General features: G+C 38.5%; 3 protein-coding genes across 5 annotated transcripts in view; all 3 read left to right on the top strand.

Annotated features, from left to right (window-relative positions):
- The window catches only part of myo5a (myosin VA), a 55,263-nt gene extending 51,307 nt beyond the window's left edge, over window positions 1-3,956 (top strand). For all 3 annotated transcript variants that reach the window (XM_022746021.1, XM_022746029.1, XM_022746011.1), the window contains one exon: window positions 39-3,956. In XM_022746021.1, the coding sequence (XP_022601742.1) occupies window positions 39-191 (153 nt within the window). In that variant the 3' untranslated portion in view covers window positions 192-3,956. The remainder of the gene's footprint in view (window positions 1-38) is intronic.
- Window positions 3,957-4,359: 403 nt separating this feature from the next.
- LOC111219619 (guanine nucleotide-binding protein subunit beta-5b-like) lies at window positions 4,360-17,749 on the top strand. The gene is made up of 13 exons (XM_022742337.1): window positions 4,360-4,451; window positions 5,366-5,515; window positions 7,146-7,257; window positions 8,476-8,612; window positions 8,779-8,820; window positions 9,851-9,927; window positions 10,907-11,039; window positions 14,375-14,518; window positions 14,700-14,791; window positions 15,843-15,891; window positions 16,357-16,453; window positions 16,857-17,023; window positions 17,193-17,749. Exons 2-13 carry the CDS (start codon window positions 5,390-5,392, stop codon window positions 17,202-17,204), a joined length of 1,188 nt encoding a protein of 395 aa, XP_022598058.1. The 5' UTR covers window positions 4,360-4,451; window positions 5,366-5,389; the 3' UTR covers window positions 17,205-17,749.
- Window positions 17,750-20,549: 2,800 nt separating this feature from the next.
- Window positions 20,550-24,564, top strand: LOC111220996 (anti-apoptotic protein NR13-like). The gene is made up of 3 exons (XM_022744317.1): window positions 20,550-20,636; window positions 21,684-22,136; window positions 23,599-24,564. The coding sequence occupies exons 2-3, from the start codon at window positions 21,687-21,689 to the stop codon at window positions 23,719-23,721; spliced, it is 573 nt and encodes a 190-aa protein (XP_022600038.1). The 5' UTR covers window positions 20,550-20,636; window positions 21,684-21,686; the 3' UTR covers window positions 23,722-24,564.
- Window positions 24,565-27,890: the final 3,326 nt, after the last annotated feature.

Genomic DNA, 27,890 nt, shown 5'->3' with positions numbered 1-27,890 from the left:
TATTTCTGTCTCATGTGCTCTCTTCTTTTACCCTTCAGACTCGCTTGCGAGACCGTTGTGAGAGTCCCCAGTTGTTGATGGACACAAAGATGATATATCCAGTCACCTTCCCGTTCAACCCCTCCTCCCTCGCCCTGGAAACCATCCAGATCCCCGGCTCGCTCAACCTGGGGTTCCTCACCCGTGTCTAACCCAAGGCCCTACAGCGCTTTTGGCTTAGTGGTCATTGTTGGAATTGCAAGTCACATGACACCCACTGGCCCCAAAAAGCCCCATACACAGCCATCACAAGAGAAATAAATACATTTTTGTGAGCATCACAAACACTTAAAATTAGGGTTTGTATTCACACAATTTGAGCAATTATGTCCAAAATATTTATTGAAAAGTCTCCTGTTGGTATCCAGTCCTCTGAATTATCCCTGGTGTAAATCTGGACACACACCCCACCACATGCTGAACTTTCATCATGCATCTGTACAGTACTTACATCCTCTGAACGTACACATGCACGCCTACACTTAGGTGCACCCTCTCCGACAAAAACGCACGGAACCCCCAGTCGCTGCCGCTGGTTTAAATCTGGCTGTAAAACACTTTAATCCATCCACTGCTTGTATAAACGCCTGCCTCTTAGAGAAGCCACAGGACCAGATCAGTGCATCCAGTGATCGCTCTCCATCGAAACCTGGGTCTGACTTAGTGATCTCGGCCCTGATTAGCCCAGCTCCCTCCCCTGTGTTTCAACTAGTGGTTATGATAGTCGTTCTTGTCATCGTCTTGTTCTCTGGTGAGAATATACGCACCCATAGGCGAGAGCAGGCCCCAAAGGAGGTGCTGAGACAAGGAATAAGTTGGTAACTTGTAGTCTAGCTTGATACGTTGGGTTTGTACTACAAAGTGAATTCTGAGTCTTAGTACAAAGCCAGTTGAGTGCTAATGTTGCTCTCTCCACCCAATGTTAACGAACCAGGCTTTGTTCTGTATACTGTCATTTTACACTTAAACAGTCAAGCCAAGACAGAACTCATCATCTGTACTATATTATTTATACATATATAAATATATATAAATATGAATAATATATATCATGTATTTTATTTATTGCATTAACCTCCGTCCCCACCCTCCCTTTTTAAGATTAGAAGCTTCCTCCTTGAAGAAAGAAAATGCGTCCGATATGAAGGATGGGACCATCGTTCCCCAAGATGAACAGCTTTGTAAAGACCGTTTTAGTTCCGTTGTGGGCTGTTTATGTCAATACCAGGTAAATTATGTAGGATAGTTTAAGGAGTGCCAGCACAGATGATTATTCGTTAGGTCACTTAACTTAGAGATGTTGCTTTGTTGTAATCGTAAACCTGCATTTCTGGAAGAAGAAATGTTGCACGGGTTTTAACTGAGGAGAGATTTCGAAGGTACGAGGGTAAAACTCTGCTGAGGGTTTAACCTGCTACAATCTTTACTGTTTACAGCTGTGATTAGAGCCGAGCGTCACAAGGACACACGGGCTACAAAGATATACACTACAATACAACACACATATTACACTCTGCTTCCTGCTGTGTCACCGGGGGGGGTTTTCACTCTGAACACTTCCTCCTCTCCTCTTGTCTTCTCTGATCACAGCTCTAGTCAGAGCTTTGAAAATGTTTTACTGTCATCGTTGTGTTATTATTTATTTCAGTATTGTGATTTTCTTAAGATTATGTGTATCGTAAAGCCATGTATCACTGGGCAGAATGGAGAGAAACGGTTTCACTGAAGGTGGTTTCGGAGAGTTTGCCACAGATCTGTCCAGCTTTGCATTAATTTCTCTGCTGTACCCTCAAACTAAAACTGACTGCAGACATGTGGACCGATTCCTCTCTCGTCTCCTGCCTGTCCACCCCTATGCCTTCCTGCTTAGTGATCTTCTATAACCAAAAATACTGACATAGTGAGAGATTTTTTTCTCTTTGCTGCACAGATTGTTTTGGTTCAGATATCTAGACATATTTGCTACATGCTTTTCTAAGGCTGAGGCTATCGCACCACATCAGTCAGTATGGCTACAGTGTGGTGTACAGCATGCACTGCTGCTGCTGCCCCCGTCGAACCTGCATGGGCTTAACTTTACCAGCTACTAGAAATTAACCCGCATGCCACTGCTTTTTGTTTTGTTTTGGGGTTTTTTTTACAGTAAAGAAACCGTGGTGTAGCTGAGTCATTGGATGAGTGTCAGGGAATCTGCTCATGTTTTTAGAAAAAGTCCTTTGTCTTCAGTAAAAATTGTCCTGGCTGCCTCGTGTTTATCACTTTTAGTTTACTTACTTTTTTTTGCCCTTAACGTTCGTAGTCAACCAAATTTGCCTCTTGCCCTCATGTGAACCTTATTTTGCCTGAAGACCTTATCCCCTAATGATAAAATGATTTTCTTTTAAGGTGCTTACATACATAGGAGATTGTTAAAGGTCACCAAAACAGAACTCAGTATCTTTTTCTTAATTTATTTTTTGAAAGCTTATTCTTAAATAGAAATGAGCCTTCAGAAGCAACAAACCAAGTAAAGATGCAAAGTATTTGCAGTATTGAGAGCCAGGGAAATCTCAGCGACACAGTACATGCTGAGAAATAAAGATGTTTTATCTGAAGTGACATATCTCAGTAAATGACCACAAACAAGCCACAGATGAAAACTAACTGTAAGTGGAATAAAGAGGGTTTAGTATGTGAAGTTGTTTTGTGTTGCACTTGTCTTTGAAAATAATTTGATATCCATATGTTGGGACCATTTTAATCAATCTGCCTTTTGTTATATTTTGTTTGGATTTCTTGGTAGTTTAACGTATGGTCTGTGTAAAGAGTACATATCTGAAGAGAGAGACGGTAATTGAAGGAATGAATTAACCATATGAATGTTAAATAATGTTAAATGAAGTGTATCATGATTTTAGCTGCACATTGTGGACAAAGCCTTATCTGAATTATTTGCTATCTGAATGACTTACACACATTATCAACATTGTGGCATTGTTTTTTTCTGTCAGTGCAGTATTTTTTTTTCCACTGTAAGATGAATTTAAACTGTTAGATGTGAGCATTTTTATTTGATGAGGTGTCCTGTTGTCCTACAGTTGGTGTCACAGATGGGTTGCTATCAAAATGCACTTTCTAATCACTGCAGAGGAAGTCGGATAAATAACAGATGGATATGGACTGTAAAAAGAAATACTTCACACTTACGAGCCTCTTTTTGTTTTTCTTTTGATTTCCATCTTCTTACACAACTCTGGCCCCTGAAGCTTCTTCTATCACATTCCCCGTATAATTGGATGCTTCCTATTCTTGATTAGAGAGCTTTTTTTCTTGCTGTTTTATTAAAATTATCGATGAGTCCAAACCACAGGTAAGAAGACGCACTCTTGTAAGTTTCGTGGCTGCAGCACCAGCCTTCACAGACTCAGACTATCCCTGTGGATTGACGTATTGAGAGCGTAGAATGGGAAGGCTGGCCTAGTTTCAGAGGAGAAAAAAAACACACGTTCATTCATCGGTTTGTATTGTTGAGCAGAGCTGCAGCGTCTTGCTCCCCTGGGCTTCTCTTGGCCTCTCAGACAGGAGAAAATGTCATTTCCTTCACTCTGCATTTTTACATCAAGGAGAGAGTTGGTTGTATGATATGACGTAGACATTATAAATTACCATTGTTCTTATCAGCACTAGCGTTGATTGTGCCATTTTAAAAAAATTTAAATTGTGAAAAACAGAAATATATCATCACCCCAGCTGTTGTGGTACTGGTATGAACATGCTGAAGCCAGCACTGAAATGTTTCCTCTCTAAACCCATGTGTACATTTGACAAACTGGACTGTTTGTAGTTTCTGGTAGCTGTGCTTAGTGAATGTGTTCACCGTTAAGAAATTAAGAAACTTGGAATAAATTGTCAAATCTGTAAAAGTAAATAAAAGAATTCAGCACTGTCAGATTGTCTGTGCAAGATTTTTTTTTCCTCATCCCTTTTTTTAGGAAATGTGATAATTACAGTTACGTAAAAAATAATCTATTTTTAGCAGAAAACTAATTTAATATTAACATTAAATAAACTGAATCTGCAGTGTTGAGAGATTTTTTAGTTCATATGACAACAAGGGGCCAATGTACTGAATGAATATTACACTATTGTGAGTTGAAGGTAATCTAAAGGATTTTTATATTTTAAGTCAATAATGAGCAGATTACTATGCTGTAAATGTAACTGTCCACGCCTTGCAGGTATACATGCAGCAGGTGCAGATGTATGAAGCATGGAGGTAGAAGCAGAGCAGAGTCGCAGCTTAAACACTTCACTAAGAAGCTTACTGTTCCCTCTCTGTCCCTCGCTGACAATCCTCTTCACTGGAAAAACTCAACTTAGTTCTCCAGGGATAAATACCTGCTCAACCGAGGGAAAAAAAGTTCTCTTGTGAGGTAAGATTTAATATTCAGCTTTTATTAGCCTTCATTGTTTCGCTGTGATATTCCTGCAGTTTGTGGAAATATGACTCAGTATGCCAGTGTTGGTGTTTTTTCGTTCACATATGGGTTTAAGTCACAGAGTAGGATGTGTAAATGTAACTAGAGTTTACGGCATATACCTGTTTAGTTACAAACGTGTATTTGATAGTGCTGAATCTTTTTCAGTTTTTCTTAAGGCCCAAAGCATGTTCTGAAAATTTTACAAAAAACCTAATAATTATCTGAACAAAGTTTACACATGATCATAAATTCTGGACCATCTTTTAACTTGTGAGGAATTCAAATGGAAAAAGAAACACTCACTTATGAGTGCATGTGTGACCTTAGTAGCAGTAGTAAATTCTCAGCTTGAAGTCAGTGTAATCACAATATCATATGATCCCGTTCCATATTCTACACACTATATAATATCAGTATCGATAAAGGGATATCAAATGTAGCTATAATGGACGTCAGTCTGTCTGTCTATTGGATTTTGTAAGATATATTGATTATAATTACAAATGACAAGTTACAGCTTCAAATAGAATAGAAGTGCAGCACGTGCAGCAGTGATAAAATGTAGATTTGTGTGGTAAATGTCGAGTGTTTAGTGTTTATCATGTGTGCAGTTCCCAGAATAGCTGTGCTGCACTTCTTTCCTCTGGAGCTCAGAGAAGGATCAGGCTGGAGTAGATTACCAACTACTTATCTCCAAGGCCACACACACACACACACACACACACACACACATACACACACACACACAGGCCAAGTGGTCACAACCCAGCACAGAAATCAAAAGAGCCTCAAGACAAAGATTTCTCCAACCTGTTGTGTAGCTGAGGAAATTTATATTCATGTTCGTGTCTCTGTGATTTCCACAGGTGTGTTCCTGATCATCTGCAGCCATGTGTGACCAGACGTTTGTGGCGGTCACTTTTGGCCCCTGCGAGAGCTGTGCGAACGCCCGTCCTCTAATGAACATCTACATTAAGAATGAGCCCATCAACTACTGCTCCTTCTGTGTGGAAGTGGTGCGTGATGTTTTCCTTTCAGTTTATCATCAACAAACAGCTGAACAAATCATTTCATTGCACCCAGTGGCAATGTTTGCAGTATCTGAAAGCTTTTCTGTGTAATGAGAAACTGTAGTGTCGATCTAACAGGGATTAGCACAGACTGTCCACTCTAATGCCGGCTGATGATGGGTACCTTGATTTGATGAGGATCACATTAACACTTTGTACAACATCTGTTAAACTGTGGACATGCCACACAGCAGCATATAACTGTATTAACGTATCTTATAACCTACACACAGACACACACATATACACACGCACACACACACGTCATGTGGACCTAAAAGTGGGAGATGCATGCTAGTGAGACCCCTCCTAATCTGTGGCTCCTTGTCAACAACTCAGCAGACACTGATCCCACAGAGCAGAGTGTCCACTGTGACTGTCCCCAGTCAGACTTTATCAGATAACAAAATGGTATATGACTGAGAAAAAAGTTTCAGTTACATGATATTAATATGAATAGTAGATTCAAAATGTTTAGATCTAATGTAATGGATATATTTATCAATACTCTTCAAGTCTGAAACCATTTTCACAAGAAGAAATAGTAATTGTGTTTAAAAGTCTTCATCAGCTAGAGCATATGAATCTGAAATTTGGTGCTACAGAAAATTCTTTTATCCTCTGCCATGTTGCTGCTTTGATGTGATTTAATATTGGAAACTGAGCCAGTCAACTTGAAATATAATGCTTAAGTGTGTTAGGGAAAAGGGGATAAGGGGTTAATGCCAAATAATATGTCTAATATTTAAATTAATTATTAAATAAGCTAGTAATTAGTTCCAAACCACAGCTTGCAAATATATAGGCTACTGTAATTTTTTTAAAAGGCTAAATAATTTCCTAAAACAGCTGGGTAGTGTAATTTTTAGCAGAAGTCAAACAGGAGCAAATAGTGCATTTGAGGATTATATTTTCAGACAAAGATAAGTTTAATACACATTTGTAGCTCTAGTGAGTGCAGTCACCTTTATGCTGTATGTGGTAAGGAACGTGCCATCCAGTGCAATAGTGTAGCTGATGTTATTTTTTAACATCATTAATGATTTTTGGATAATGGACCTCTATAGCAAAGAGGATAAATTAGGCTTTGGCTACACACAGACAGAACTTATTAGCAGATCAATTCATTGTTGGGTTTGGCCTTTTATGTGGGATTTAATGACAACAAGAAGAATATGGAATATCACCAGACCAGCTAAATGAAAACAATGGGTAAAAGTACATATAAATATATATGTATTATACAGTATATGTATATATATATAGGTATATTTAAAAGTAGAATAGTTTGAAGTCAACCACAGTAACTGGAAAGTAGAAACTGGCAGTAGCTGTGTTTGCAAAGTGCGTCTGTGGCGCCTGTGAGCAGTGTGTGAATAACAGAGGGAGGAGGGGCAGAGCAAAGCTCAGTGTCACTCGCGCGGCAGCATCACCGTTGCACTCGAGGACAATCTCAACAAACCTCTAACCGCCAAACAACCGTCCCGTTCCCCCAAATTTACCTCCTTTCTCCTGTGTTTTCCGCTCCCCTCTCCCCGCTCTCCTCTGCTGTTGTTTGTGTGTATCCTCCTCTAAGATGGCCTGTCAGGGGCTCCAGAAAGGGGAAACCCTGGCGACACTGAAGAGGGAGAGCGAGAGTCTGAAGAAGAAGCTGGAGGAGGAGCGGTGCAAGCTCAGCGACGTGGAGTGTAAGTGTCTACACAACAGGAAAACATAACTAGGCTAACTAACTATTGATCTGTCATCCTTTTTACTGAAACACTTACAGTTTGACAGGTGCGTGAACAGCTCGTGAACACGTCGTTTATGCTATGGATTTGATTTTGTTTGTTTGTTTGTTCGTTTGTTTTCACTATGTGATGATGACTGTGAACAGCTGTTCACATAGTGGTGGTCATTGTGGGGGAAAGTTTTAATCAAGTAGTCATCTGTCTTTGTGGTGTGCGTTTAGTGATGATGATGATGATGATGATGAGATTGTAAATAGCTCTCAGAGTCGCCCTCACTGCTAGAACTCAGATGTCCTCATAATCCTTATAAAACCGATTTGATTTAACACTGACCTTCAGTTTGAATACAATAAGTCATGATTTGGGCTTCTTGGGTTCAGTGTGATATGCTCTGCTCTCTGGTGGTTGATACACGTCCTTTTTCAGAGACTGAAATAAAGGCAGCTCAGTTTATGATTTAATGCTACAGTGCTGTAGGCTTTAACTTTATCCATCAAATATCCCACATATTTGCAGATGTGATCTACTAATTTATTCAATAACCCTCCCTGCCACCTGTTGTGGAAAATAACCCAGTAAACTGTTCATTAATTGTGTCTCTTTGTGGTCGTTTTACATGAGTTTGCAGTAATTTTGCGTCTCTGTTGTCATATTGTGTCTCTTTGTAGCTGTTGGATTTACGTTCCAACAAGAAATATTAACAGCAAAGACAGGCTCTTGTCCAGCAGCCTCCTGAGACTTTGGGCCCCTGGGCCTGTGCACATAGGCCCACTCAGTAGTCCTTCCATGTTTATACTTCTCCTCCACTACATCTCATAGGGAAATATTGTACTTTTTACTAAACAGCTATAGTTACTATTAATATTGCAGATAAAGATTTTACATTCCAAACATAGAGTATGATTAGCTTACAAGATGTGATCCATTCTTATAGATGAGACCACAAAGTACTATAAAGTTAAATTAGACCCACCTCATTCATTAACAACATTAAATCCATTTTAATGCATCTGACATGATAATCCACTAATATAATATACGGTAAATATTCAACAATGATGCCTTATGTAAATTTTGCATTTTACTGAATTGAAATTTTGGTCTTACAATTTTGTGTGTGTGTGTGCGTGTGTGTGTGTGTTTGTGTTTGTGTGTGTGTGTGGGGGGGTACCTCAGTACACCAGGTAGCTGAGAAGATTGAGGTGTTGGGTGCTCTCTCCATAAAGACCAGACGTGTGCTGAAGGGTCATGGGAACAAGGTTCTTTGTATGGACTGGTGCAAAGACAAACGTCGTATCGTCAGCTCCTCGCAGGTACACACATGCATATACACACATACAGAGGTGTATATTATTTTATACTATATTAGGAGAGATATTGTGAATTATTAGTAGTTTTAATATGTATTCATATTTATGTATGACAAGAATGGGATATATAAAGTTTTTATGTAATACTGATTTTCTTTCTCTAATCTAGGATGGAAAAGTGATTGTCTGGGATGCATTCACTCTTAATAAGGTAAGTAGAGTCTGTGAGTAAATTAGGGGGGCAATTACATAATGTTTTAGATTCTTTTGAAGAAAATAATTACTTTTGGATGCAATCATTCAAAAGTTTTCTTTTAATGTTAACTTCAATATTCAGGTCAGAAACAGACACAAACATCCTGGATGATTTAATGATATTATGGCCATCCACTGTTATTGTTTATTGTGCATTTCTCCATCAGCTTAGTCATACTACATGGTTGTCATGTGGGACAGGAAATCAGAATTTAAAAAAACAAAACACTTAATTGATCCATAATGATCCATACTCCAAAAATACAGCGATTCAACAAGTTCTACAAAACCTAAAACCAAAACCTTAAATCTTACGGGGTATTTGCTGTGCTGACAACAGCTCAGTTTGATCTGTTGTACTGCAACCGCACTCTCTGATGTTTTCCAAGTACACCTGAAGCATCATGTTCCAGGTGTGTGTCAGCAGAAGCATAATTCCATATTCATGCTTCAATAATTCCACTCAGCATAAATCTAAAGGTTGAGGGAAATCCCTCAATAGACAATGGGAAGCCTGGTTGCCCAGTGTAACCTCACCCACTTCTCCACTTTGTTATCTATGGCTAAGAATTTTTTTTCATGCTCAGATGTTCATGTTGTCCTCACCATATGTACTGGTGTTGGGTCATCCTATACTCCTGTATTCCTCTGAGAGAGGGTGCAACACGGAATAGAAATGTGCGTTTAAAGATTATCTATCCATCTGTTCCCTGTAATGGCTGTGTGTGTGTTTTGTGTGTGTGTGCCTGAGTGCACTTAAATGGTAGCCAGGATGGAGCAGACATAACTACACTAAACGTAATCCCTATTAATACTCACCACATCCAGATTTACTGCAGCTGTGTGTGTAACTGTCTGTGGGTCATGTTTATGAGAATAGTTTTCTAGAGAATATATTTTCTTACCAGTAACCTCTCTTTTGCATGCATTGTGTGTGTGTGTGTGTGTGTGTGTGTGTGTGTATTTTTGATATCTGTGTGTTACAGGAGCATGGGATAACCCTGCCATGTACATGGGTTATGGCGTGTGCTTATGCTCCCTCAGGTTGTGCTGTGGCATGTGGGTGAGTATGAACATTTTTTATCACATAGATTCACTTGACTCGTATTCTTTCCAATAATCAAATATCAGTAAACTTCACTCTTAAGTGAAATAATATATTTGGAAAAATTTTACTAGAAAGTTAGTACTGAAAGAAATAATATATTTTCCAGAGATGGTCTCTTATACTACTCAAGTGTAACACTGCATTACATCAGTAACTTAAATGACTGGCTGCTCTTTTTCAATAACCTCGAGCTTCACACTCTTGGTCAGCCGAATGTAACGTGACTGAGTTGGAGTCTCACCATTGGCGGTTCCTCTTCTATAATGAATTAGGGCAAACAGTTCTCATTAGGAGGTACATTTACAGCCTGCAGTACACACAATGTACTATATTGTATTACTAAATCAAATTACCAAATTAGTAAATACAATATTACTAATTTAACCACAGCAATGTGGATAGGAAAAGTATAGCAGCGGCCGTCTCGTTCCAGGTGAAAGCTACTCATAATCTAAAGCAGTAGGTCTGAGGAGCTCATAGTGTGAACAGAAAGAGGACTGAGGCTCCATCAGAGCTGAAGTGGATCATAAAGAGAACTGAGTCATCTTTCAAATTAACTCACAATGCAAAAACTCAAAAAGAATTTCAATCAATTTTTTGTTGGTTCTTTTTAACAGGAGTTCGGTTCATTTAAAAAGGACTATGTGAAACACCCTTTTATTCTGTTGCCTCTAACTTTCTCTCTGAGTCCTCATTTTTCAATTGAATATAGCCAAAATCACAGCACAACCTTTGTCTTTAATTTATGTGAATGGTGATTTTGTCAGATGAAGACGTGGTTATAAAATCTGTATGTAAGTGAGTAGTAAATATGGATGTGTATGTTTGGTGACTGCCACTGTTTTTACTCAGAGGCACTAAATTAGATCTTCAAGCAATATGTTTTATTAAATATCCTGAATTTAACCTTTAATGTTTTTATCTCCTCCAAAAGCGGACTGGATAACAAGTGCTCGGTGATCCCGTTATCACTGGACAAAAACGAGAACTTGGCCGCAAAGAAGAAGTCGGTCGCCATGCACACCAACTATTTATCAGGATGCACCTTCACCAACTCTGACATGCAGGTGAGCAACAGTGTTGTGCAGTGTGAGAAGCAGATACAAGAGGCATAATATTTACTGTATATGACCGTTTGTGATCTTTTATAAAGGATTAAATTGCTGTCTTCCACTCGTTCTGAACACACAGATTCTGAATGCACTTGGAAATGCAGGTATTTGTAAGATTTGTTGATAAAACCGACTTCATTTTGAGAGTTATGGTAGGGGAAAGGTTTGGAAAGGTTTTGTATTGTTTCGTGTTTCATGTTAATAGAAGCGGTTGTTGCCAAGACATGCAACACTTGCATACAACCTTTTGTAAGTTCATCCTTTATAACTTGTGCATTTTTTGACATTTGATCATGAGAGTCCATAGAGTATATGTGCAAAGTTTTGTGCGTATCAGACTCACAGCCAAGGGGGAGTTTGAAAAGGGAGGTTTTTGCAAATTTCGCAATTTTACTCAGTTACAAGATTTTTCATATTTGTAGCGCCCCTAGTGGCCAATTGGCGCAGAATTGTGTACAGCGCCTCAGAGTGATAAGTGGATCTACTGGCCGAAGTTTTGTGTTAATAGGAGAGATTGTTCCCAAGATATGCAAAGCTCCTGTTTTGATTGCTGCCTACAGGAAGCTGTTCCTTTGTAACATGCACATTTTTTGGATAATCAAAATAACTAACTTTTGATCATGAGCGTCCCTTGATCTTATTTGCAAAGTTTCATGCAGAACAGACTCAATGCCTAGAAGGAGTTCTAAAAAGTAAGTTTTGCATATTTCGCACACTGCTTTAGATGTGTGGCTTCCAGCCCAATTGTGCCTGGACCTTAATCCAGGTTTTCCATTCCTGATACTTACCTTTGAACACTATGAGATTCACATCGCCACATTTTGTAGTCAGAGCAGTAAGATGAGCTTCCAATGCTAAACCACCAATATCACCCTAAAACCAAGACAGCCTTTCTGTGCTGTCAGTGTCAATTGATTTTGTGAGAGGAAAGGACTCGTCAGGGATTTGAACCTGGGATATCTTGCACCAAAGCAAGTATCAGCTCCCAGACCAAAGAGCCCCAATGTCTGTCGAAGCATTGTAATGCTCTGCTGTTAATCATCTGATAAAAATAGACTGCCGTTAAAATGATCATAAAAATATCACAAAACTATTTGTATTTTATAAATATATACATTCAAATACTTTATCTCTTATATTTCATCCAATTATAATCATAAGCTTCGATCAATGGATGTTTTATTTTTTGCTGGCTGTGCCTGCGACTCCCCAGCTGGAAAGAAGGGAGGTTAGGGGACAGAATGAAAAAGGAGAACATGGAGGAAACAGAGTGCGATATTTGGCTTTAATAATTTACTCCACTCTGGCCCTCAGCAAGGCAGAAGAGCATAATAGGGTGGGAGGTAAGAAGAGGACAGGAAGGAAGATGAGAGGGGAGATGGATGGCAGGGCTAAGGGGGGGACAGAGAAGAGACAAGGGGGGAGGGGAGTGGTCCTCTATCCTGGGTGTATTAATAGACATTGAGTGGCTTTTATCAAGCAAAGAGTTGAGCACACTGACCTGAGGGCAGAACATTTAACACATAGACACACACATGCATGTTTTCTTCCTGTCTGTCTCTCTTTCTATCTCTCACACATGTCCACTCTCATACAGCATCTCACACACAAAGACACATTCATGCACATGAACACACTGTCACGCTCACAGCCTTTATACCATCACAACAGACCTTGAAGTGCAAAGCTCTGGACCTCACTGAGGGCTGAGAGAGAGTGTTTACTAATTATTTAAGTATATAAAAGACTTCACATTTTCAACCAGCCTTAAAATGTACTAACAGGACCGTTACGATGGTGTTGTTGTATCTGTGTGTTCGTGTATGTGTGTGTCCAGCTGGCAGATAGCTGGTGAGATTTGACATACATGATCTGCTGTTGTCCTGACGTGAGTTGGGAGACTTTTTGATTAAAGCTAGTTACATGTGTGCAGTGTGCGAATTATACAATAAAAGTCAGGAGGGTCGGCTTTTTCTCCGTGGTGAAAGGAAACTCGGTACAATGCAGTGGTACAGTGATTATAGTATCTTGCTTGTTGAACTAAAGCTGTCAATTAAATGTAGTGGAGTAGAAAGTATAATATTTCCCTTTGAAATGTAGCAGAGTCAAAGTATAAAGAAGCATAAAATGGAAATACATGGAAGTACTCAGAGTAATTTTACTTAATTACTTTCCACTACTGCTAATACAGTTACTTGGCCTTCAGCATACATGGGTTTCTTCCAGGCATGATTATGGGAAATATGATATTTAGCTAATTTAGCTATTCAGCTTAGAAGGTAATATAAATGTACATCCCCCCGAACTGGTTGGGGTGAGACCCCACCAGTCCGCCCATTAATTCGAATCCTGCATGTGGGGTAAGTTAATGAAACCATGCAAGAATTTAATATACTGTAGGATAAGAGGCAAAATCAGACTGATGCAAAGGCTCTGTTCAGTGAGGTGTGTGTGTGTGTGTGTGTGTGTGTGTGTGTGTGTGTGTGTGTGTGTCATTTTGACTAATAATTGCATTCAGGTTGAAACTGGAGCTACCTCTCAGGGCAGGCAGGATGTGGTGTGTTTTTGTGCCTGAGGTCATCCAGCAGGAGCTCTCTAATCCACCAGCCAGCAGGGATCACTGGTGTCTGCATGTGTCTCTAAGTGCTCATAATCTGTTTTCATCAGAGGAATCACTGACGTTTTGGCATTTTGTGTGTTTATTTGTATGTGGATACATGATGCACAGTGAGAGTTTTGAGTTGTGTTAGTGGGAGATGCTGACCTTCAGCTTTTGTTGTATGTACTGGATGTGTGTCCATACATTTGCAAATATTTGCATATTCAATAGCAACAGTTTTTTTTTCCTCGCTTTTAGGCCTTTGGTGAGGTCAAAATGATTTCACACCAGACACTGAAATTTAATTTCAGCAATGTTAGATGCCATATCAAGTCTAATTCAGCCTGTTTCACCTTTTTGCCCAGTCATCGTGGAGTTTCCATGAGAATACTGAAATTACCCATCAAAGTCCCTCTATGATTTCACTTCCTTCTCTTTTGTTTCTACTAGACTAGTGTACCAAGGCTGCCAGAGTTTGTTTTAGATTGAAAGATGAAATTCACTTCATTTGGATTGTGAAAATATACATGTTTTGCCATTGTGCTAAAATAAGCTTCATGTTTTTATTTTGTTGAATGATTTGTTTTGTTTGTTTTGTTTGTTTTGTATGGTCTGTGTGTTTGTGTGTGTGTGTGTGTGTGGGGGGGGGGGGGGGGGGGGTTGCATTTTCCCATGTGCATGTGTCTGTTAGCTCCTGACCTCCAGTGGTGATGGCACATGTGCCCTGTGGGATGTGGAGAGCGGGCAGCTGCTGCAGAGTTTCCATGGTCACACAGCTGATGTCTTGTCCCTGGACCTCGCCCCATCTGAAACTGGAAACACTTTTGTCTCTGGGGTGAGAGAGTGAGACAGAGATCGTGTGTGTGTGTCTGTGGTCTGTGTGTGTGTGTGTGTGCATTTCTTTGTAATTCATGTGGTCATGGGGAAACCCTGAAGTTTTCAGGAACTTGAACATTTTGAAGAAAATGAATTTGAACAAAATAACTATAATATTCCCTGTATGTGTGTGTTATCAGGGATCTGATAAGAAGGCCAATGTGTGGGACATGCGCTCTGGACAGAACATTCAGTCTTTTGAGAGCCACGAGTCTGACATCAACTGTGTAAAGTGAGTTCAGTTCTCTGATAAAACAAAAGCCCACCATGTTGCTCTTATTCCTCTTTAAAAGAATTTACTTGACATAAAAACTGCATTTGCACTGAGGGGATCACTAGTAGTTGTTACTTCTGCTTCTATTACAAAAGGACAAAAAAAAAAAAAAATCAATGGTAGATCATCAAAATGCAAAATGAATGAAGGCATTTTACCCACATGTCTGTACACATGCTCAACCTCAATGAAGACATTTGGCTGCATGTTACCCTTTAACATTTATGCCTCTGTACCAGCTGCAGCCAGGGCCGGAGATATTATGTTTTTGTGTTGTCTATCTGTCCGTCTGTCCCATTATCGTAAACAGGATAGCTCAGTAACACTGGAAGGGAATTTCTAACATTCACTTGGACTCAAGGATGAACTGATTAGATTTTGGCAGTAAAAAGTCAAAGGTCAAGGTCACTGTGACCGTGTAAAAAAAACTTTTTTAGCCATAACTCAAGAATTTACACAGCATTTATGAAAAAAATTCATACAAATGGTTCATATTTTACATGATTCTGGATAAACAGGGATGTAACCTGAAACTAGTCTGAGTGGTGAAGGCAGACAACCACAAAGTGGTAATTCCAGCTTTGTCTTGAAAAAAAATCTGTATTTAATCGCTCTTCTTGTAGAATCAGTGTTGGTACTATAAATTAAGTTTTCAGTCTAGTCCAATTTTATTAGACCCTGAGGTCGAAACTAACAGTGTGAAAACTGAATTTGCATCTATGTAACTTGATCTAAAATAACTTTTAAATCTGACTTTCCAAATGGTTTGTGTGTTATACAAAAGGGAGCATAATTCAGTATCTGCCTTTTTATCAACCTTGTTTGTTTTTTTCTTCATCTACTGTAAGACAAAGCCCATGTTTCACCTCTGTGATACAGTTCATGCAGCAGAATTTATCATTATTTAAAAAATGATAAACTAACAACAAAATCAATAAAGTTTCTTTCATATAGAAAGCTCACTGGAGTTGCAAAACATCTAATTCCATCCTCGGTCATGTGTGTCCAGGTACTATCCCAGTGGAGATGCATTTGCTTCTGCTTCTGATGATGCCACAGTGAGTCATGTCACGACCTGCTTGTGTGTTTGTTGTGTTTTGTCATGTCAATATGTGTACTGTGCAAGATTGTTAAATTGAAATTCTCAGTGCCTTTGTAGAAAAAAGTAACACTGATTTACTAGGCTTATGCTGAATCATTTTTGTGACATATTTTTGGTGTCATGGTGAAGTCAGTGATTTATTTTTATATTAATGAGATGATTATATACACTGGTAGGCTACCTCTTACAGCATTAAACCTATCAGAAATAAGATACAGATATCCCAGTTGTTCCTTACTGAAGTAAATTTCTTCCATTAGATATGTGTGATAACAAGGTTTCAAATACTGGCAAGCTCAAAAGTAACCCCAACACTATTTATACAATATAAAACTGTCTATTATAGGCCATTCACAGACTAAAATTACTATTGTTATTATTGTTATTAGCATTGGGTGTCCTGTTTGTTGGTCTTTCTCAGTGCCGTTTCTATGATCTGCGTGCTGACCGTGAAGTAGCCGTCTACCAGAAGGACAGCATCATATTTGGTGCTTCCACTGTGGACTTCTCTTTGAGTGGTAAGGAGCTTGTAAAGCACTTTAAGTTAAGTTATCATATAAAATGTGCTCCATACATGTGGAGTTGATTCAGGGAAAGGCTCAGAAAAAGCCAGACATGGTTTCTGAGCTAAAAAAAAACACTTTCAACATGAAAGTGTGACCTTGTTCATCTTAAATATGAACTAAGATATCGTCTGTCTAATCAATCATTCATTGTTAGTGTTTTGAATAATACGCATTATTCATCTGGGACAGTTAACAATTTCAGAAAATATTTTAGTATTTAATATAAATAAAACAGTGATTTGAGAAAAGGTTGATGAATACCTCATTTCAACCAATCTTTTGTTTGTCCATACTTCTCCTTCTCCTCCAAAATTCCCCCACTTCCTCTTTTATGTACTTTCTCTCCCACCCCCAGGTCGTCTGCTCTTCGCTGGTTATAATGACTACACCATCAATGTGTGGGACGTTTTGAAGGGAACTCGTGTTTCCATCCTGTTTGGCCACGAGAACCGCGTCAGCAGAGTCAGATTGTCACCTGACGGCACAGCTCTCTGCTCGGCTTCCTGGGACAACACCTTACGGGTGAGCGGGGGTTTCCCTACACAGCATGATTTTACAATTAAGCTGATGTTCATTTTTGTAATATGTCTTTTGACTGATATATCTAGAGTCTAAATTCTATCACAGTAAATGAACCTTTACACGTACCACATCAATGATTTTTCACACTGTACTCACTTCTCCTTTTCAGATTTGGTCCTAGTGCTAACATGACGGTTGTGATCTGCAAAGATAAGCACCAGCGTTATGTGTCTGCCAACACTGCAACTCCCTGCCTGGAGTCAACAGAAACACAAAAACCTCTCCCCTGTCTCCTCTGAATAAGAATATGTCATTGTATCATAACTGTAGGGTGGGTACAGTTCATCAAGTTGGGATTCTTACTTTGTTATTGATATTGCATAATTATATTAAGTATATGTTTAGTGTTTTTGCTGATATAGTGAGAAATAACTGTCAGTGTAAAGAGCCAAAATAAGCTGTAGGAATCAGCATCATGTGTCTGCTCTGCTATGTAGACCTACAGACAGTATTGCTGATTGTCTTGTAAATTATGCACACTGGATTATTCTCCAGTCAGTTCTCCTGTCTCTAGAATAATGCTGTAGGTGCACACACGGTTATTATTGTTATTACTGTTGTAGGTTGTGTCATGATTATCCTAAAGAAGACACTTTAAAATTAACCTTATATTTTTATTCTTATTTCAAAAATACTTTAACCTCAACAGCTTAGGTGAATTTCCTGTGCGAATAATAAAGAAAAATTTAAATAGTTTTTATTTTTTATGTGTCTTTGTACATTTTGTTTCTCTTCTTGCCAGACCAGGATTTCACACACAGCATGATCTATTTCCCCAAACCTCACTCAAACCCTCATGTGCAGGTGCAGCTATAAAGAAAAATCAAAGCTATTGTTTGCCAAAACAGATAAAGGTGATCTAACATGTCTGTGCATAAACAAAATACAACAGGTTGTCAAGACAGTTTTGTACTGATTGTGCCACACCGGCTGTGTTCAAATTCAACCCCCCACCCCACCCACCCACCACCACCACCACCACCACCAACACCACCACCACCGAGCTTGACCTAGATTCAGTCCCAGTGCCAGAAATTTGCATTTCCCCTATTCTGTGCCGAGGAGAAATATAAATAGGCTGAGACATGATGATTCTTTCATTATGCCCTTGTGATTTTCTAAACTAACTGGAGCATTTGAACCCTTGAGAGTGTTGTGGTGAAACTACACCTGAGCAGAGCAAGGAAGTGAAAGTGTTTCTATGTTGTTGGCCTATTACTAGTCCTGACAGACCCTTCTTCAGTTACACTGACTGCCACCAGGGGGCATGTCACTGTCAAAACCATAGTGTATTGATCAAAGACATATATAAATCTGAAAGACAGCTGTCAGGCTCTTCTTCCTTCTCCTGAAAAGTCATTTTAGTGTTGTGTTTTTTTTTAAGTAAATAATTTAAGAACACATATGAAAGAGCAGGTTTCTCTGTTGATTTTTTGTAATACATCACAGTAAACATAAAGCTTGCATTCATTTCAGTCATTTCTTGGTAATGCAGTTTCAGTGCAGATTAAATTTAAAAGTCTGCACTACTTTATCTACACTGCAACATTGACGCCACTTTGACAAAAATGAATGAAGATGAGTTTTTCTCAAGTTGAGAAAGTTATTCTGTCTGATATTTCATTTTCATGGCATTACAAAACAAAAGGTTCACAATGGCTGCCCGGAATGCAAGGAAAAAAACCATACAGTATGAATTTGAAAATGGTAAACAAAAATGTAAAGTAAAATATAACTGAAATTCAGCTCAGTTTATGTGAAATAGTTATTATTAAAAATACAACTACAGAAACCTCATAATCTCATATAATTTCCATCATTTTGTTCACCTAACTGGAGGAATATGCTCTCTTGATATGTGATTTTATCTTGTTTTCAAAGTGTTTGTCGTCAAAGCATTATTGATTAGATAGTGTCAATAATTTACACATCTTTTATTTTTTTAAACAATGGTCAAAGTTCAGCTCTTTTTAAACACATCATCACTTGATCTCCACACAAAATCTACTGAGTGTTGAGAACATTCATGAACTTGTTTATATTATCACTGCACTGTGACGAAAAACCTGTCAATAATGTAAATGTTGTTATGTGTCTCTGCTTCAAGAACTGCAGCACCCTTGCTTCTTCCACTGTGGTGATTAAAAATTGGAATACAAATCAACATTTTAAGTATATTTCTGTGAGTTGCTGTGAGCTTCTCTGAGACCCTGTGAACTTTCTATTTCAGATGATCACATTTATGTTTCCCAGCAGATCATCACAAAAAAGAGGCATCAGGGGGTTTCATTATTTTCTTTCTTTGTTTTTTCAATTTCTACAGTAGTCCGAATTAAAGGTTTTCTGGAATTCAAAGAGGGAAACACCCAGAGGAAAACACCAAGGTAAAGAGAGTGGTGAAAGAAAAGGTGCGACGGGACAGAAGGATGAAAAGGCAAAGGGGAATTACCACACTGAGAAAGTACCCATATATAAATCAGTTGATACACCAAACTCTGTGATCCATTCATTTTTTTATTGCAGACGAAGTCTCTACATTTTACCTTCCTCTGTGTAGTTTACAGACTGTGATGGCCCACACTGAAAGTGAGAGGAGTGACACTGTTTAGTGATGATGAAACCAAATCGTAAAACCACACACTGCTGAACCATGACTGCACCAAGTGAGAGCTATAATTGGTCTGAATTGCTCCCCCGGAAGATAAGAAATATAAATAACTGGGCATAAACATGCTAAGTGTGAGAGTGTTTGATTAGGTTTTCATATACTAAGTCAATCAAAATCATCTTAGGCCCACAGATCAGCGCTTTGTCTTGTAAAGTCCCTTTATAAAAAGCAATCAGTCAGTGTTCCACTTCAAAAACTGTGTGATCTGGTTTATTTTTCAGGTATAATAAAAAAGCTGGCTCCATTTTTAGCCCCTAGCCCACATTTCTTGTGTAATTTATCCTATCTCTACAGTGTGGCTTCAACTGGCAACTGGCAACTGGTAATTATTATTCAGTAATTTGATTATTTTGTATTATTTGGTTTATAAAATGTCAGAAAATATTGAAAAAAATAACTTCCCCCAGAGCTTGCTTGTTTTGTAATATCAATATACTGTCATAGATGGCATTTTTCATTTTATCTTTTGCTTTAAATTTACTTTAGTAATTGAATTAGTTGATTAATCAACTAATCTTTTCAGCTTATACTCTGCCATAACGGATTTTTGGCTCTATTTGACCTTTATTATTTCTCAATAAAGTACTGCAATTAATTTATATTTAAAGATACGTCTGAATAATGACACTTCTACTATAATTTTAGTTTTCTGGTATGAATCATGACTACGATAGCGCTTCAGCTTTCCATTGGTAATATGGTTCTGTCATTTTCATAACGGAACTTTTAAGGGGGGGTTTTTTGTCGCGGTCGATTTATAGACTATTAGTGGGGGCGGAGTTACATGATAAACGTAGGGCCAGCTGAGGGGAAGCTGTGAGTGTGTACCAAGGTTGTCCTTCCGCCGTCCGTGTGTGCAGAGAGCAGTCTGATATCGCTGGGAGGGTAAGCTTTTTGTTGACTTTACGCACGAAAAAAATGTATCTTGTCGGTCTGTACGTGTCCATTTGGAAATACAGAACAACAGACACACAGAGGTGTTTGTGTAACCGAGTGAAAAGGGGATTTAAATGCGTCTAGGTGGCTCTGGTAGTTGAGCTACTTCACCGCTGCCTGTGTGAATGTGGTCCTTTGTGTCCTCCATTACTCTGGTGACAGACCAATGCTCAGGGTAGCTAGGGAGAGGCAGCCGGCCACTCCACCGTAAATTCACCACTTAATACACGGATAATTAATGTTATGTACCCCCTCCCCAAGAAAACTACAGTTTTGTTTATATCGGTTTGTTATGGTGTTAAGTTGTAGTAGCTGTATTTATCCTTCAGCATCGTCCGGCTTCAATTATCGAGAGCTAACGTTAACATAAGTGATGATGCTAGCGGTGCTATTAGCTGTCTAAACTTAAAACACTTAACAACAACATACCTCGTCAAGTTGTTGATTTGAACACCTGGTGGGATACTTTACCAACAGCTTCCGATGCAAGAACAAGTCTTTACGACCAACCTACACAGCTTTTTGTTTGTTTTACAAAATAAAACACTAAAATTGTCCGGTGTTAGTAAAAGAATAACGTTACCACTTGTAAGGAAGGCTGACGCTAACTGAGACAGAGCTTACGGGTAACAGATAACCGCACTGTGCTGATTAATTTATAGCTGAGAGAATTTGTCAATTGACAGAAATTAAGGTACATGTTTTTTTTTTTTCATGGTAAAGAGTCAAATACATCTTCTTTTTTATAATTGTAAATTAAATATAGTTGAGCTTTGACAAATAAGGAATTTGCAGATGTCACCTTGTGCTCTGATGGGCAATTTTGTCAGTTGTCTTATGTTCTATAAGAAAAACAAATAATTGAGTAACTAACTGGCAGATGAATTGATAATGCCCTAAACTGGTTATTCTTTTTTCCCAACACACTAACAAGCCATATTTTCTCATCTTCATACAGTCTGACTTAATTAATAAAACAATAATTCCTCCCCATAGAAAATGTCATGCGGGCTGTGGAAAGAGACCCGGGCTGTGGCAGAGGACTACCTGTATCTTTGCTGCACAAGCCCACAGCCAGCCCCTCCACCTCCCAGCGAATCAGCCGCTGCCATGAGAAGTATGGCCCAAGACATGGAGACGCAGCACCAGGCTCGCTTCCACACCCTTGCTCAAACCTTCGTAACGCAGTGTGGGCTGGACCCCTGCTCCAGCCTCAGGAAGGTGATGGAGGAGCTGGTGGGAGATGGACACTTGAACTGGGGGAGGGTTGTTTCCATTTTCACCTTTACTGGGGTGCTGGCCAGACTGCTGCTGGAGCAGAACCGTGTGAACCCGGGGCTGGACCCTGGGCAGGGACAGGGGCTCGGAAACTGCAGGGGACTGGCAGAGACCATAGCTGATTACCTGGGAGAAGAGAAGAAAGACTGGCTGCTGGAGAACGGTGGATGGGTAAGTTATAACAAGTCATCTCTGAAGCTGATTGAGTCACACGGCTGATACTGCTGATTGAGTCACATAAAAACACCAGCTGTAGATAAGCAAGCATTACTTCAGGCAGTAAGACAGTTAAAAAAAAAAAAAAAAAAAAAAAAACCCCAGTAAGACTTGAATAAAGAGGAACAGTGATAATTTTTAAATTACTTACATTGGAAATCACCTGGTGCGATGGAATCATGTTTGCTTCCTGCTCGGGTAAACATATTTAGATCTTTGGGTAAAATGTGGTTTAAAATATGGCCAGTGCATAGTTTAGATGCAGCCTTTTTTACTTTATTGTTGCCAGTGAGCATTCACAAGTCTCATGTGGCAGCTGTGATTATAGAAACTGCAGCGTAGCAGTAGACCAGATTCTGGGGAATGTGTGCTCCAACAAGACAGACCTCAACAGTGTAAATTCAGGGCCCTGATCAAACAATGCTGGGGTTTAGATTATCAGAATTTTGGGTAATGGTTAGACTAAAGCTTTGTTGTCGGGCAGTCTTGGACTGAAGGCTTGGTTAGCCACAGAAAATCAAAAGGACAAAGATAATTTAAAACCTGCTCAGTGGCTTATTTACTGGAAAAACTTGAGGGATAGTTATGATGGACTCTGGGTAGACTATAGTCGGAGGCCTCACCAAAATTAACATGCCTACATTGAATGTCTGCTTTTGTGAATGGGCTCGCCCTGGCCCTCTCCCAAACACCCACGTAAACACACACACACACACACACGCACCCACACACACCCCTCCTTTCTTCAGATGGCAGCTGGTTTCAACAGACACATAACCAGCTCAGCCAGATGGACTTTGTAGTAACAGTCAAAGCTTCAGTGTGTTGAATTTGGGATTAGCCATATTGAAAGTTAGTGTGGTATGACGAGAAAAACAAGCAGCTGTAAAGCAGCGAGAACACCTGGTGCTGAGAGCAGGTGTACTCACTGGTCGAATGTGTGGTTTCAGTCTGAAAACATGATGGAGAAAATACAGCTGCTGGAGGGGCAGAACAGCACCTGGCTACCCAGTTATTATGAATTTGAATAACTTCACCTGCAGTTTCTGAATAATCCCCATTTTTCTATACTAACAGGTTGGCACTTTGACAGTGTTCTTGTTTCTTTTTTACTTTGAAGAACTGCAGTGCTGTTAGAATATTTTAAAAATTGCAGATATCAGCAGCATCCTCGGAGTCCAAATATTTTTCCATGTGCTGTCAGAATGTGACACATTTTACAAAATATATTGTATAATTGCCAACAGCCGTCAACTAAGCCACTGTTAGCTGGGAGACATTTTGGCAGCTAAAACTTGCTCTTTTATTCTCACCTGCAGTATATGGTGAAAAACTGATAGCAGCAGATAAATATTCTCTGTTTGCCAGTAAACATAAAGTTTCATTCTCTCAACCTTTTTTTCATTTTTCTTTGTAGGAGGGGTTCTGTAAATTCTCCCACAGTGCCAGAGAGGTGAGCCAGGACTTGTCGATGAAGACAGCACTGTTTGCTGCTGCTGGTGTGGGCCTCGCTGGACTCACCTTTCTCCTGGTGCGCTAGTTCAGACTTCTGCATCCTAAACACATCCTCATCTATTTTCTCATTTCATTTGGCACAATTAAGTAGACATTTGAATTTCATCATCAATGCTGCAAAACAGGCTTAAATCTGTAGTCATTTCAGGGTTGTGATCTTAAGTCATCAACTGAATGTTTGCACATACTCAGAAACCCTCCTTCTACACCTTCTGACATTTTGTCACTTGCTCCTTAAGATTGTAAAAATGATCTCGATGCCTTCATAAGTTGGAGTATGAGACATCAGTTTGCATATTTTCTACAGGATAATTACAAAAGCACAGGTTTCTACACAGAATCAACTTGCTCTCAATGTTTGTATTTTCAGTTGTGCGGCTAAAAAAACTTTAAATTTCAATTTTCTGACATCTTTTTTGATTTTTAAAATTCTCAGCTGCCTTTCATTCACGTGTTTACCTGATTTGTGTATGTGGTATAGAACCATTATAGTGTACAATGTATAAATTAATATATTATATTTATATGAAATGAAACTGTAAAGCAGTGGCCCTTTTCTAACTGATCCACAGCTAATTCAGTTGTTTCATTGTCAAAGTCTGTCCTACATTCATGTGAAATGTCTGATTTATATGGTCAACAGAGCTGATTGCAGGGCTGACGACCACACAGCGGTGCTATGAAATGTTGTGAAATGTTTCTCATATCAATCTACAAAACCAGGGACCAATCTGATTTTAAACATATTGCTGTTAGAACAAACCGTTGCTATGGCATTTCCACACCCCAGATCTCTTAAACATTATATTTTTACATTGTTTTGTTCTATTTATTTGTCACTCTCTTTGTAATAAAATAAATAATCAATTGTGGAGTTTGTGATTCTTGTGATTGAGTGCAGTTGAGTCTGTTTTGTTTTTCAGTGTGAATTACTGTACCACCATGATATAACCTCATATCTTCCCCTAAAAGTCTAATGCAGCAGGTCAGGAGTGTGTGGGGCAATATGAATTGTGAATGATTCTCCCTGCTTTCATGTGCAGACATATTGTCATAAATAAGATATGTTCTGCTGTCTGCTGCTCTGACCATTGCAGTGCTTGAGTTACACAACGGGATGTATTCAAAAAACGTAACACTAAAAGTAACTTGTAACTGGCTGAGAAGGGAAACTCAAAGAATAAAGTGTGTGTCAGTCTTAACTTTAGGACTTCCAAGTTATTTACCCTAAGAGTAACTGAACATTTAGTGGTTAAAAGTAGGTCCTAAGTCTGAGAAACATTTAAAGTAATCAAGAGATCTCCTAAGTCACCAAGACCCACTCACAATTAGTCAAATGATGCAGATAATATGCCAGTGTTTAGTTAAAAAAAAAACATTTAAACCCATATTTTGATGATGGGTGAGTTAATAATCAAATCAACTCACCGACCAAGTAAAACAATCCAGCAATATCAGAAATTACAGCACAACTCTCCACTTCTGGAGCCTTGTATAAATGCAGTTTACAGTGCTGATGAATTTGAAATACTTGTGAAAATTATTCCTCAAACCAAAAATTTGCTTTTCAGACTCAAATTTGTTCTACAGTCCATTAAGGGTAAATTAAATCACCAAATGAAAAGGATACATTTTACCTTATTTAGTTTAGTTATTTAGTTATTATTTCAATGCTGCATTTGATTTAAGCATTCATTTAAGTTTTCGTTTATTACAATTTCGATTTTTTTATTTAATTATATTTAAAGTGTACATTTTTAAATGTAATTTCTTTTTTTTTATTTGATTTAATTTAGAATTGAATGTAATTTATACTTGAATTTAAAAAAATATATATTTTTATAGTTTCTATATATTTTGCCATTAATTCTGACGTACAGCAGGTTCACAACTGTCTCATGGCTAAACCTACTTGATATCACAGTTGCTAAAAAAAGTATGCTGTCAAATCATATCGGCTTTCTTTGTTCTATCATCTGTTTACACAACATATTATTGGCACACTGTACAGACACACACCCATCATCTTAAAAGCACACATACACCTTCTCGAGCTATCTCTTATGACACCCAGTCGTTTACACTGCAGTCAGAAAATGTTCTGACCCTTCAGTTTTTTCACATTTTGTTATGTTTCAGCCTTATACTAAAATGAAATATCCCTCATCAATCTACACTCAATACAATGTAATAACAAGGTGAATACAATTTTTTTGTGTTATACAGTATTAAGTGTAGATTGGTGAGGGAAAAATGTTTTTTTTTATTTTAGCATAAGGCTGCAACATAACAAAATGTGAAAAAATGTAAGGGGTCTGAACACTTTCTGTATGTGGATGATTCTGTAGCTCATCACTTTATTTCACACATTTTATACAAAGATTTTCCTTGTAAAGAGGCTCTACCTGACACTGTGCACACTTCCAAACAACTAGCTTAAAGGTACTTTATCAGTATGCTGAATGGAATAAAATATAAATGAATTCTCATTCACAGACAAAAAGCCCAAGTGATGGCCTTTCCATTCAGCTGGAGAGCTAAAACTCATCATTTTCCCACGGTAGTAGTAGTTCCTACAAAGTCTAGTTTCAACACATACACACACTTACACACACAAGACTCTCCCAAGTCAATTATTTCTTAATCACAGTCATACCACATGTTGTTTGTGAAACAGAGAACCATTTCCTCTTCTGATGTGGTCTGTGTTTCCTGTTGATTCTGGTTTTAGTCTACCAGTGAAAACCTAACAGAGCATCACAAACAGCAGACAAATCTCTTGTTATTATCATCATCTGTTCATTTTATGGATTACATGGTATGGAGATTACATGGATGGGGGCTCCTGTGACTGCTTTAAAACTCAGTCTAGAGCAAATTGGCATATGGACGGTAGGGACATGGCCTAACCAATATTTTGGGAGGACAGAATTGTCCCGACCAATATTTGAGTGAACTTGTTCACACTATTTGTGGTGAAGTCATATTAGATGATTTCAATGTACCCTCCCAGAGGATTCGTCTCCAAGACAACTGATTTACTGACAACTGATGCTAGAATTTGATTGACTGAAAGGGCGGGGCTCTGTGAAGGCTTACGTCATGTGAGAATATCACAGTGGTACCTGGCGTCACTAGAAAAATATCAACTGATGTTATTTAATGTTATCTAGCAAGCTAACCCTGGCTTCTGTATTCTGTAGGCTAGCAGTCAGGTTGCTAGCAGGAGTAAACATAAAATGTTTTTATGCCTTACTATATTATGATTTATTTATGGGGCGGCACAATTGTGCAGTGGTCAGAACTGTCACCACACAGTGAAAAGGTTCTCGGTTCAAACCCTGGGTCTGGGGCCCTTCTGTGTGGAGTTTTTTCATGCTCTCCCTGTACCTGCTTGGGTTCTCTCCGACTACTCCGGCTTCCTCCCACAGTCCAAAGACATGCACATCAGGTTTATTGGTAACTGTAAGGCCTTAGTATATAATGACCTTTTTTTGACGTTTTTGTTTCTAATTCCACTATGATGTTTTTATGACATTTTATGCCTTACTATATTATCATGTATTTTGTCGTTTTTATGCCTTACTTTACGATGAGGTATTTATGACATTTGATGCCTTAGTATATTGTGATGTTTTTGTCATTTTAATACCTTACAATATTATGATGTTTTTATGACATTTTATGCCTTACTATACTATGATCTTTTTTATGACATTTGAGACATTACTATATCATGACCTTTTAATGCCTTATTTCACATGATATTTTTATGGCTTAGTATACCATTACGTTTTTAGATGTTTTTAAGCCTAATTACACTATGACATTTTTGTGACATTAGATGCCTTAGTATACTATGACGTTTTTATGCCTGACTTTACATGATGTTTTAATGGCTTAATATACTATGACGTTTTTAGACGTTTTTATGCCTTGCTATATTATGACATGCTTATGGCTTAGTACACTGTGATGTTTTTTGAAGTTTTTATGCCTTACTATATTATGACATGCTTATGGCTTAGTACACTGTGATGTTTTTTGATGTTTTTATACATTATTATACTATGACATTTTTATGTCATTTTTTGCCTTACTATACTAGGATGTTTTTTAATGTTTTTATGCCTTACTATACTATGACATTTTATGCCTTACTTTACATGATGTGTTTATGGCTTAATATACTGT

Source organism: Seriola dumerili, unplaced genomic scaffold (genome assembly GCF_002260705.1).
Source record: "Seriola dumerili isolate Sdu_G_001 unplaced genomic scaffold, Sdu_1.0 BDQW01000003.1, whole genome shotgun sequence".
Classification (NCBI taxonomy): Eukaryota; Metazoa; Chordata; class Actinopteri; order Carangiformes; family Carangidae; genus Seriola; species Seriola dumerili.
The sequence above is the reverse complement of the archived record's forward strand: the minus strand, read 5'-3'. Positions and strand labels throughout refer to the sequence as shown.